At 41.2% G+C, this 12,569-nt stretch overlaps 1 protein-coding gene across 5 annotated transcripts in view; it reads left to right on the forward strand.

Moving 5' to 3' along the window:
- The window catches only part of SNURF (SNRPN upstream open reading frame), a 24,033-nt gene continuing 11,464 nt past the window's right edge, over positions 1–12,569 (forward strand). For 3 of the 5 annotated variants that reach the window (XM_044229664.1, XM_044229665.1, XM_044229663.1), the window contains exons 1-2: positions 3–124; positions 9,485–9,580. In XM_044229664.1, coding sequence (XP_044085599.1) covers positions 111–124; positions 9,485–9,580 — 110 coding nt within the window. In that variant the 5' untranslated portion in view covers positions 3–110. Of the gene's footprint in view, positions 125–9,484; positions 9,581–12,569 lie in introns of all 5 variants that reach the window. The other 2 variants (XM_044229666.1, XM_044229662.1) reach the window with 2 other exon arrangements.

Raw genomic sequence — 12,569 nt, forward strand, 5'->3', positions numbered from 1 at the left:
GCAGGTGGAACTGGCGTGATTAGTTGGTGTTGCGGCAGTGACTCAAGCGCAGAGTGGAGTGGTCGCCGGAGATGCCTGACGGTCTGTTCTGAGGAGCGGGTAGCAGCGCGATGGAGCGGGCCAGGTTAGCTGTATGGATTTCTTCCCTTAGAGACAGCCTGGGGAACAGTCCTTGTTGTTTGTTCAGTGTTCCAGATTTGCAGAACTTAAAGTATTGTTGTATATAGTGGAAATCCGGGCTCTAAAGTTCTTTGTTCTGGAGAACTCAACGAGATACTTTTGAAGGTTTGGGGATTGGTTGTACCTCCCTGGACGGTGCTCTGACCGTGTCGTGTCGTATTGCAGCTGGTATATGCCACCATATCATGTCCTGTCAGATCCTTTCTAAAGTGGCCTTTTGTCCTTGAGATCTGAGGCCATGACTGTGGTTGAGGAAGGTATATTGTGATGACTGTGGTGCGAAAGACAGGGGTGGAATCACTGGGGAGTCCGCAGTACCAAGGAGGGGTTGACAGGGTAGGGCATCTGGTTTTGGTGACAGTGGTATCTCAGGGGTAGCAGCGTGCTTGCAGTGGTGATAAGGAAGGATCTTTAGGGTGAGATATCCACTATGTGTGATAGTGGTGTAGCAATGGTGGCCACCATGGTGGTCGTCATGGTGGTGGTGGGAAGGAATAGAGGATAGGCTGTTCTTGGTGATGGTAGTGAGGGGGAGATGCGGTGGTCGTGCTGGTGGTTTGGGGGGGTCAGTGAGGTGGCCACAGCAGCAGTGATACAGAAGAGATGGCGGGGTGACTAGCAGGGTGATAATGGTTGCCACGGAGGGGGCAGTGAAGTGACCGTCATGGTGGTGGTAGGGAGGGGCGGAGTTGGTAAGCTAGGGTGGCTGTCATGGCGGTGTTTGGGAGGTAGTGGCAGGGAGCACCGTGAGGGTGCTACAAAGTGGGCGGCCCTGTGAAAGGGGTGCCCCACCTTGGATATGGTATGTGTGGGGGTGGCGAGGCAGCCATGATGGTGGTGACGGGAGGGGCGATCGGGTGGCGGTGGGTACCTTGGCAGAGTGGCCGCCATGGCAGTGGTTGAATGAGCGCATTAAGAGGGGCGGGAGCAGTGGACCACGAATCTGGTGGTGGGCTGATGGAAGAGGCGAGGGATCCACACCTTTAGTTTTGAGGAAAAGGTTCATTTGTTCTCTGCAGTCTTAAGAGTCTGTATTAGGGCGAACCTACTCTCCATTGCTCACCTAAAGGAATAGCTGCAGAAAAGTTTGTCTTCAGATATTTAACCCCTGTTTAATTCCTTTCTTTTGAGGTTTTGGTATAAGATTAGGGGTATGGTGTGCAGAGCTTCCTTTATGAACTTGTGAGAGTTGTGCCAGGTTCTGGGATGTAACACTGCAGAGGCGTGTCTTGTTTGTATGGATCTTTTCTTGCCTTCGTAAGGTTTTCAGGGGTCCACTGCCGCGTCACTACCATTGTGAGGCTCGCCAAGATGGCTGCCGTTGCAGATGTGCCGATCTGCGCAGGCGTGACAGGGTGGGGGGCAGCCTACCCCTCCGCCCGTGCCGCAGTGGGGGAAGGGTAATGCATGAGGTTTCTCCCAGGCAGCTATTTCCGCGGCACCTTCAAACCGCAGGCTGAGGGGAGGAGGCTGGCAAAGTGGGCAGCTGCCCCCTCCTCAAAGTGCCGCAGTGGGGAAGGGTGCGGGATTTTGGGTGCGCAGGCGCAACTGGGAAGACAGCGTCTCCACCCCGCAGTGGGGCGGGCACTAGAGGAGGGGGTTTGCGCAGTGTCCACTTGGTGGGGCTGGTAGCTACCCCCTTCACCTGTATGCTGTAATGACTGCTCCTTTCCTCTTGTCTGCCATGGGTAGGCAGAAGGAAGACATGGGTTTGTTGAGCTGGTACCTTGGGCCGCCCCTTACCCATAAAGCCACACTGGAGTGGAGATGGCAAGTGGATTTGTACATTCTATGCCTGCGTAGACTGGCAGCCATGCTGTGCCCCTGCATTTCTGTTGCACCATAGAGGAGAGAGATGGGGGCCTGCAGGCAGGGAAGGAAAGGCGAAGTCACCCATGATCTGCAGTGCTACTACTTCAGGCCACCTTTATCAGTGGTGCTGATTTTAAATGTCTTCTCACTTAAAGAGAGCCCCACCTTTTCACTTTTGTATTTTATTTGTATTTATTTGTATTATATTATGACCAGTCTAATTATTTTTAATACTCAAATGGGATTCGTGACCCTTTAGAAAATCCCTTATTACATTTGATTTCCCCTTTACAGATTTGATAATTGTACGACTACATCACCTTTAAGAGTCTGTCATATTTCTTAATCTGTGGATGTTCGTTTTGTGACGCAGCCTTTATATACAGTTTCCTTAAATCGGGGGTCAGGGCTCCTCCAGGGTTCTTAGGAGCTGAGACCTGTAAGTATTGTTTGCTGAAGAGGAACAGAGCAGAGAATCAGAAAAGTAGAATGCTACACGGCTGTAAGTACAGGTTGGATAAGGGAATTCTTGCCCAGTTCGGTTTTTAAAGTGATGCTTTTGATCCATCATTTTTGAAATGGGAGCTACTGTGAAAATTTGGTGAGAATATATAATTAACAAAGTAACTATTCTGTATTCTGTACTCCACCTTTGGAGGGGAGCATTTTAAAGGACTTCATTTTTTGCAGAATGCTGGTGGGCAGGCTTTTCTCTTTCCCCGCCCACCATCACAAACAAATATGGTTGTGCTAAGTTGGAATGTAATTAGGGAAAAGAAACCCAGAAGTCTTGGAAAACTTTGTTATGGAAATTGTTTCTTTTTGAGTAGTTTTTAAAAATAGCAGGAGTTTGGAATTCTGCCATAAGTACAGTTGCTCATTTTTTCCTACTCATATACACATACTATTTCAAATATATTTTGCTTAACTTCTGATCATTTTGGATATTTAGAAAAGGAGCGTTTATTACCTTGGTCAGCCATTTTCTAGTTTTACAGGCAGGCTCAGGATGTCAATATGGCGGATCTCTTTGGAAAGACCTCTGAAGTTTCAAGGTCTCTGCCCTGCCCACTGAATATTTGGCTTAGTATCAGGACTTTTTGAAAATGATGAGGCCTTGTGAACCCTTTCTGTGATTTAGTGCAAGGAAACAGTTCAGGGATGGTTGTATTGCTACTTAAGGCAAGGTAGTGTTTAGTTTGGACTTATTCAGATTATTTTGTATTACCTTCGTTTGCCCAGTGCATCTGTCCCATGTTTCATTGCTGAAATCCTTTCCTCATATGTGGTGATGCAACATCTTTATTCCTGTCCTTTCTTCTGAATGTGCTCAGATTTTTTTTTTAATTCCACACTTAAGATGTCAAAGTCTCAAAGTTAATCTTTTTTTTTATTGGAGTTTAGTTGACACACGGTGCTTCATTAGTTTCAAGTGTACAATGTAGTGATTCAGCAACTCTGTTCTGCAGTGTTCATAAGTGTAGTTACGTCTGTCATCATACAGTGCTGTTAAAATACATATCATTGACTATATTCCCTATTGCATCCCCAGCCTGTACCTCCCACTTCCCTTCACCATTTTGTCCATCTCCACCTTCTCTTTTCTGGTAAAAACCACTTTCATCTCTACTTTTGGGTGCCTGTTTCTGTTTTGTTGTTGTTGTTGTTGTTCTTTTTTTTTATAACACACGGAAGTGAAATAGTAAGGTATTTGAATTTCTCTTATTTCACTTAACATAGTACTCTCTTGGTCCATCCATCTTGTAAAAACTGGCAAAATTTTCTTTATAGCTGATTAATATTTTATTTATATACTGCATATTTATCCATTCATCTATTGACAGACACTTGGATGGTTGCTTTAATACTTTGGCTATTATACATAATTCTACAGTCAAACCCAGGAGTGCATGTATGTTTTTGAATCAGTGCTTTTGTTTTCTTTGTGTAAATACTCAGAAGTAGAATTACTGGATCATGTGCTATTTCTATTTTTAACTTTTTGAGGAACATATATACTGTTTTCCACAGTCGTTGAAAAAGTTTACATTCCTACCAAGAGTGCGTGAGTTTCTATTTTCCACATCCTTACCAAGACTTATTTCTTGTATTTTTTAAAGGTTTAATTTATTTGACACACACACACACAGAGAGAGAGAGAGAGAGCGAACACAAGCAGGGAGGAGTGGGAGGAAGAGAAGCAGTCTTCCTGTCGACCAGGGAACTGGAGGCGGGCCTTGGTCCTAGGACCCTGGGATCATGACCTGAGCTGAAGGCAGATGCTGAACAACTGAGCCACCCAAGGTGCCCAGTTGTCTTTCTGATACTAGCCATTCTGACTGGTTTGAGGTGATATCTCGGGATGTTAATGATTTGCATTTTCCTGATGATGAGTGATGTTGAGCATCTTATGAGTATGTTGGCTCTCTCTATATCTTTGGAATAAAAAAAAATGTCCATTAAGTTCCTCTGCCCATTTTTAATGGGATTTTTTGATGTGTGTTTTTGTACATGTAGGCGTTGGGTTTATGTTATTTATATATTAACCCCTTATCAGATACACTATATTACATAAACACCTTATCAGATATATCATTTGCAAATAAATACCTTTTCCTATTCAGTAGGTTGCCTGTTTGTTTTGTTGATGTTATCCATTGCTTGCAAAAGCTTTTTTTTTTTCAAGATTTTTATTTATTTGACTGAGAGAAAGATCACAAGTAGGCAGAGAGGCAGGCAGAGAAAGAGTGGGAAGCAGGCTCCCTGATGAGCAGAGAGCCCGATGCGAGGCTCAATCTCAGGACCCTGAGATCATGACCTGAGCCAAAGGCAGCGGCTTAACCCACTGAGCCACCCAGGCACCCCGCAAAAGCTTTTTATTTTCATGTAGACCCTATAGTTTAGTTTTGTTTTTGTTTCCCTTGCCAGAGGAGACCTATATATAGGAAAATGTTGCTAAGGCCAGCGTCCCAAGAAATTACCGTTTATATCTTCTTTGAGGAGTTTTATGGTTTCAGGTCTCACATTTAGGTCTTTGCATTTTGAGTTTAATCTCTTACTTTGACACTGTATGCTACTGCTTAGCTATGTATAGGAAGAATCCTTTAATTAATAAGCAGGGTATGGATATTTTCTCAATATGACAGGGATAAATGAGACTTGTTTCTTTCTTCAGTGTACATTAGGATTTTATTGCTCGTATCCTTTTCCTCTTCCACTTTTGTGGCTCAGAGCCATAAAGCTTAAGAGTTGTTGATGGTTAAGGTTGCCTCTCTGACTAGCAACGGTTTTGTAAGGGAGTCAATTATTTTGTCTTCTAGTTCCTGAATGCAGGCTGGCTTAGAATTTTCTTTTTGATGGTTCACAGGTTTTGGCTTAGAGACACTGATTTTCTCATGATTATGGGAAGATCTGTAGACTAAGATTACCTCACATTTTCTTTTTTTAAATTTTTTGTTCTTGAGATCTTAGTAGTTGAATTTTTATTAGTTTATTTGGGCAGAACGTAAGGCATATTATATATGTGAAAGAATGTTAGGTTATTTGGAAAAACATTGTGTTGATCTCATTACTTGTTTCTCAGTATATTTCCAAATTAGTATTATTTTTTTAATGGAAAGCAATTTTGGAGCAAAAAAATTAACATTGTGCCCATAGAATTTTTTCCCTGTTTTTTCATTAACGTTTAAAAGTGTCACATGTGGGGCTTGAACTCACAACCCTGAAATTGAGTCACATGCTCTATCAACTGAGCCAACAAACAACATCACTTTTTCCTTTATTGTTTACTTATTTATTTAAGATTTCATTTTTAAGTAAGTTCTTCACCCAGTGTGGGGCTTGAACCCAAGAGTTGCATGTTTCACTGACTGAGTCAGCCAGGCACCTCTCTGTTTTTCCTTTAAATGCTTATTTTCCCTTTAAATGCTTATTTTCTGAAAGCTGGTTACTAGATTAGGAATGCAGTAGAAGATTGTAAATGCATTCATATGTATGTATATTTAGAACACTTCCTATATTGTGAAAACAATGCTGCTCTTTGATTATTTATTGGAAAAATGGATTTAGGGGTGCCTAGGTGGCTCCATCAGTCTGCCTTCAGCTCTGGTCATGATCTCAGGGTCCTGGGATAGAGTCCCGCATTGGGCTCCCTGCTCAGTGGGGAGCCTGCTTCCTCTGCTCCCTCTGCCTGCCTCTCTGCCTACTTGTGATATCTGTTAAATGAATAAATAAAATCTTCAAAAAAATAAAAATAAAAATGGAATTAGAAAATTGAATAATTCCATGTGCTGTTTCATTTATCCCATGAACTCAGACCTTTTCATACTGAGCAACTGCTATTAAGGAATAAAAGAACTGAAGATTTTTATTTCTTTAATTTTTTGGTAATGGAATATTTTCAATTATACAATTAGATCAATCATAATTGATGGCCTGTGAGCCATAAAGGTTTATGATGGTTCTTTTTATTACATAATTTTATTATATAACACATACATTTGTGAAGTTATGTTTGATCAATAAATACTTCATTCCTTTTTGGCACTGAATGACGTTTCCATTGTATTGACTATACCATACCACACCATATTTGGTTTATCCATTTTTTTAGTGGTTATACTTTGGGTGGTTTACACTTCTTGGCTTTTATGATAAATGTTGCTGGGAACATTCACACTCAAATATATATATATATATATATATATATATATATATATAAATTTATTTACTCCCTCTTATGTTCATTTTGGCAGTACATAATTTTACTCCCTCTAGGAGTGGGATTAGTGTCATATGCTAACTCCATGGTACACATTTTTAGGAAGTGCCAGAAGCTCCACCATTTCACATTCCCACTACCTGTTTCTCCACCTCCTCCACTCTGGAGATACGAAATGGTATGTTTGTAGTGTTTATTTGCATTTCCCTAATAACTGTAGTGATGTAAAGTATTTTTTTAGTGCTCATATAAATGTCTGTTCTAATCTTTTCATCCATTTTTAAGTGGAGTTTTTTTTTTTTCATTTTATTGAGTTGTAAGAGTACTCAAGCTGTGTGAATTACAAATATTTTATCCCATTTGGCTGGCCAGCTGTACATAAAGTGTCCTTGAAGCAAATACATTTTTTACTTCAGATGAAATCCAACTTATAGATTCCTTTCTCAGGTACTTCAGGTATCTTAAGAAAACTATTGCCTAATCAAAGGTCAAGGAGAATAGTAAATTATATACTTTTATCATTTAAAAAATCTGATATGTACATATATGTTTTTTAAATGATTTCTATTGCTTGATTGAAACAGTAAAGCTTTTTTAAGCAGTAAAACAACTTGGGCTTATTGGAAAGCTGTTTGATTGGGTTACTTTGCATAATCTAACATGAATTCGAAAATAACAAGGGTTCAAAGAATTAGTTTGGGGGATGCTTCTTTTGAATTCTTCCATGGAAATATTACATTGCATGACTTTTGTAAAATCCTGTTTCTGCTATCTTCTCTGATTAGCATTGTGAAATTGCAATTTTAAGAGTGGTTCCTGTAGTGGGCTCCTGGGTGGCTCAGTGGATTAAGCCGCTCCCTTTGGCTCGGGTCGTGGTCTCAGGGTCCTGGGATCGAGTCCCACGTCGGGCTCTCTGCTCAGCAGGGGGGCTGCTTCCCTTCCTCTCTCTGCCTGCCTCTCTGCCTGCTGTGATCTCTCTCCGCCAAATAAATAAATAAGATCTTAAAAAAAAAAAAAGAGTGGTTCCTGTAGTTTCTAACATGGATAGATGACCCAGGTGGGAAATTTACATGCTCACTTCCTTTGAGCAGCCATTTTGTGAGCTGTTCTGTCGATCATCAGACAGTGGTAGATATGTTGGTTTTATGTATTTATTTTTTACTTAAGCATCCTTTTTATTTCTTGTTTTATAAATCCTAGGAAAACAGCGTTTGCACAGAGGTTGCTTAAGTAGAAATTTTATAATTTAAATATGACACTTTTTCCATTTTTACTAAAAGATCTGTCCCAATTAAATATTTTCAGACCAGGGGCACCTGGGTGGCTTGTCAAAGTGTCTGCCTTTAGCTCAGCTCATGACCTCAAGGTCCTAGGATCAAGTCCCTCTTCAGACACCCTACTCAGGGAATATGCTTCTTCCTTTTTGTCCCCCCTTTCCTACTTCTCTCTCTCTTTCTCTCTAAAATAAATAAATTCAAAGTATCTTTAAAATATTTTCAAGCCAGTTTTGGAATCAACATTGCTTTTTTTTTTTTCAGGTGATGTAGGTATGGGTAGGAGGTCAGTGCATATCTCTGTAAATGTATAACTTTATATCTGCATATATAAAAATACGTGAAAATAAATATTTTCTTTTTGCTTATTTCTCTGATATATCCAAGCCCCCAGTTTTCTGATATCTCATGCTGTCAGGGTTTTTGTTTTTTTTTAAGATTTTGTTTATTTATTTGACACAGAGAGAGAGAGAGACAACAGAAGCAGCAGCAGAGGGAGAAGCAGCTAGAGCCAGGTAATGGGTGGGACCTGATCCCATGACCTGAGATCTTACCTGAGCCAAAGGCAGACGCTTAACTGACTAAGCTGTCCAGCCTCTTGCACCTCTGAGGGCTTTTTTTTAAAAAAAAACACAGATTTATTTATTTGAGAGAGTGTGAAGGGGAAAGAGACAGAGGGTGCTTGTGAGTGAGGGTAGGGACGGAGGGAGAGAAACCAAGCTGACAGCCTGCTGAGCACAGAGCCTGACAAGGGGCTTCGCTCCGTCTGCCCACCTGAGATCATGACCTGAGCTGAAATCAAGAGTCAGATGCTCAACTGACTAAGATACTCAGGCGTCTCGGACGTTAAGGGGCTTCTATAGGGAGGAAGTGACTTTAGGGTAGATCCTGACTACTGGAGGATATAGTCATTAAAATTTTGCCTCCTTTCTTTTCCACCATTTTTATTGAGATATAGTTGGCATACATTATTACTGTACCTTGTTTTAATGGATTATAAGCACTTTTTTTTCTTTTTAAGATTTTATTTGTTTATTTGACAGAGACCACAAGTAGGCAGAGAGGCAGGCAGAGAGGAGGAATCAGGCTCCCTGCCGAGCAGAGAGCCTGATGCAAGGCTCCATCCCAGGACCCTGGGATTATGACCTGAGCCGAAGGCAGAGGCTTTAACCCACTGAGCTACCCATGTGCCCCAATTATAAGCACTTTAAAAACTCTGTCCTATTAAATATAGTTTTTAAATACAGCCTTTAGAGGCTCAGTCGGTGCTCTGGTCTTCAGCTAGGTCATGGTCCTGGAGATCTGGGATCAAGTCCCACATTGGGGTCCCTGCCCAGTGGGGAGTCTGCATCTTCCTCTGCCCTTCAACCTGCTTGTGCTCTCTCTCACTTGCTCGCTCTCTCAAATAAAACACTTTAGAAATAAATATAGCCTTTAAGTAAGTGGTTATTTTAAAATTGATGAAGTCTTATCAAATAAATTATTCTTTCTGCTTCAGGGACCGCTTACACCTGAGACGGACTACAGAACAGCACGTGCCAGAGGTGGAAGTCCAAGTCAAACGTAGGAGGACAGCCTCACTGAGCAACCAAGAGTGAGTAGTCTCGTTTGAGAACCAATTTATAGAAGATACAGCAAAGCAGTCGAATCAATCTTAACCAGGTAGTACTAACTTATGTTAAAAATTTCAATAAAAATGCATTTTTCCCCAAATGTGTAGGTGGTTTTATCAATAAAATTCTAAATCCTTCAACTTTGATATTAAAATTATTTAATTTATGTTGTTACTAAATTCACTTCTATGTTTGCAATTTTTTTTAAGATTTTTTATTTACTTACTTGACAGAGAGAGGCAGAGAGGCAGGCAGAGAGAGAGAGAGGAGGAAGCAGGCTCCCTGCTGAGCAGAGAGCCTGATGCGAGGCTCAATCCCAGGACCCTGGGACCATGACCCAAGCTAAAGGCAGTGGCTTAACCCACTGAGCCACCCAGGCGCCCCTATGTTTGCAATTTTTTTTATTCATTGACCAAATGCTAATTTATGTATTCATGCATGTGCTGCATTATTCAGATTTTTATTTTTCATTAGTACATTTATCCAATTAAAAACTTGAAATGTGGGGTGCCTGGGTGGCTCAGTGGGTTAAGCCTCTGCCTTCGGTTCAGGTCATGATCTCAGGGTCCTGGGATCGAGCCCCGCATCAGGCTGTCTGCTCAGCAGGGAGCCTGATTCCCCCTCTCTCTGCCTGCCTCACTGCCTGCTTATGATCTCTGTCTGTGAAATAAATAAATAAAATATTAAAAAAAAAACTTGGAATGTAAGGAACCTGGGTGGCTCAGTCAGTTAAGCAACTGCCTTGAGCTCAGGTCATGTCCTGAGATCTAACCCTGCATTGGGCTCCCTGCTCAGCAGGGAACCTGCTTCTCTCTCTCCCTCTGTTTCTCCTGCTTCTGCTCTCTCAGTCGTGCTCTCTCTCTCAAATAAAATCTTTAAAAAAAAAGATTTATTTACTTTTTTATTTGTCAGAGAGATAGAGAGCCCAAGCAGGCAGAGGGAAAAGAGGAGAAGGAGGCTCTCCATTGAGCAGGGAGCCTGATGCAAGGCTCAATCCCAGGACCTTGGAATCATGACCTGAGCTGAAGGCAGCTGCTTAACCGACTGAGCTACCCAGGCACCACTCAAATAAATAAAATCTTAAAAAAAAGCTTGAAGTGTATACATTTGTTCCTCTTTTTTTTATTTAAAGATTTTATTTATTTATTTGACAGAGAGAGATCACAAGTTGGAAGAGAGGCAAGTAGAGAAAGAAGGGGAAGCAGGCTCCTTGCTGAGCAGAGAGCCCAACATTGGGTTCAATCCCAGGACCCTGAGATCATGACCTCAGCCAAAGGCAGAGGCTTAACCCACTGAGCCACCCAGGCAGCCCCATTTGTTCCTCTTCTTACATAGGATATCTACATATGGAGATACAACTTTTATTTTTTTAATTTTTTCAAAAGATTTAATTATTCATTTTAGGAAGAAAAAGTGTGAGATAGAGCTGGGAGAGGACCAGAGAGAGAGAGAAAATCTCTAGCTGACTCCCTACCAAGCATGGATTCAGATGCAGAACTCTATCCCAGGACCCCAGATCATGACCCAAGCCAAAATCAAGAGTTAGACACCTAACCAACTGAACCACCCTGATACCCTTCGACACTTTTAAATTTAGTTTCCAAAAGGGGGATTTTTAACAAAATATACCAACATTTTGAATCACCTGATACATAATATTTATTGGATCTTCCATTTTGTTATCACAAATCTTGACAGAATCAGTGTGTAGCATTCTTTTTTATTTTCCTAAAGCTATTTTAGTTATTATCGAAAATTACACTTATTTTTTTAAAGGTTTTATGTGTTCATTTGACAGAGAGAAATCACAAGTAGATGGAGAGGCAGGCAGAGAGAGAGAGGGAAGCAGGCTCCTTGTGAGCAGAGAGCCCAATGTGGGGACTCGATCCCAGGACCCTGAGATCATGACCTGAGCCGAAGGCAGCGGCTTAACCCACTGAGCCACCCAGGCGCCCCTGGTGTCATTTTCTTTTCCAAATCTATGGAAACATTTTATTGCTTTCAAAGAAGAAAAAAGTTCATTTCCAAACCTCTGCTGTTTATATTATGTATAAGTACTATAGGGTGCTAAATGAGGGAGGGGAGTTTCAAATTAGGGAAATAATGTAATTTCCCCAGTCATTTCTCTCATTTTGAGAGTAAGTGTATTATAAAATTGGGAAGCCTTTTGTCTGTACTGTCATTTGCAAAAATCTTCTCCCATTCCGTGGGTTGCCTCTTTGTTTTTTTGACTGTTTCCTTTGCTGTGCAGAAGCTTTTGATTTTGATGAAGTCCCAGAAGTTTATTTTCGCTTTTGTTTCCTTTGCCTTTGGAGACGTATCTTGAAAGAAGTTGCTGTAGCTGATATCAAAGAGATTACTGCCTATGTTCTCCTCTAAGATTCTGATAGATTCCTGTCTCACGTTGAGGTCTTTTATCCATTTTGAGTTGATCTTTGTGTACGGTGTAAGAGAATGGTCGAGTTTCATTCTTCTACATATAGCTGTCCAGTTTTCCCAGCACCATTTATTGAAGAGACTGTCTTTTTTCCACTGTATATTTTTTCCTGTTTTGTCGAAGATTAATTAACCATAGAGTTGAGGGTCCATATCAGGGCTCTCTACTCTGTTCCACTGGTCTATGTGTCTGTTTTTATGCCAGTACCATGCTGTCTTGGTTGATATCCAGGATCTATAATGAACTCCTCAAACTCAACCCACACGAAACAGACAAACACATCAAAAAATGGGCAGAAGATATGAACAGACACTTCTCCAATCAAGACATACAAATGGCTATCAGACACATGAAAAAATGCTCATCATCATTAGCCCTCAGGGAGATTCAAATTAAAACCACATTGAGATAATCACCTTACACCAGTTAGAATGGCCAAAATTAACAAAACAGGAAACAACATGTGTTGGAGAGGATGTGGAGAAAGGGGAACCCTCTTCCACTGTTGGTGGGAATGCAAGTTGGTGCAGCCT

The sequence above is a fragment of the Neovison vison genome, chromosome 13, assembly GCF_020171115.1.
Source record: "Neovison vison isolate M4711 chromosome 13, ASM_NN_V1, whole genome shotgun sequence".
NCBI lineage: Eukaryota > Metazoa > Chordata > Mammalia > Carnivora > Mustelidae > Neogale > Neogale vison.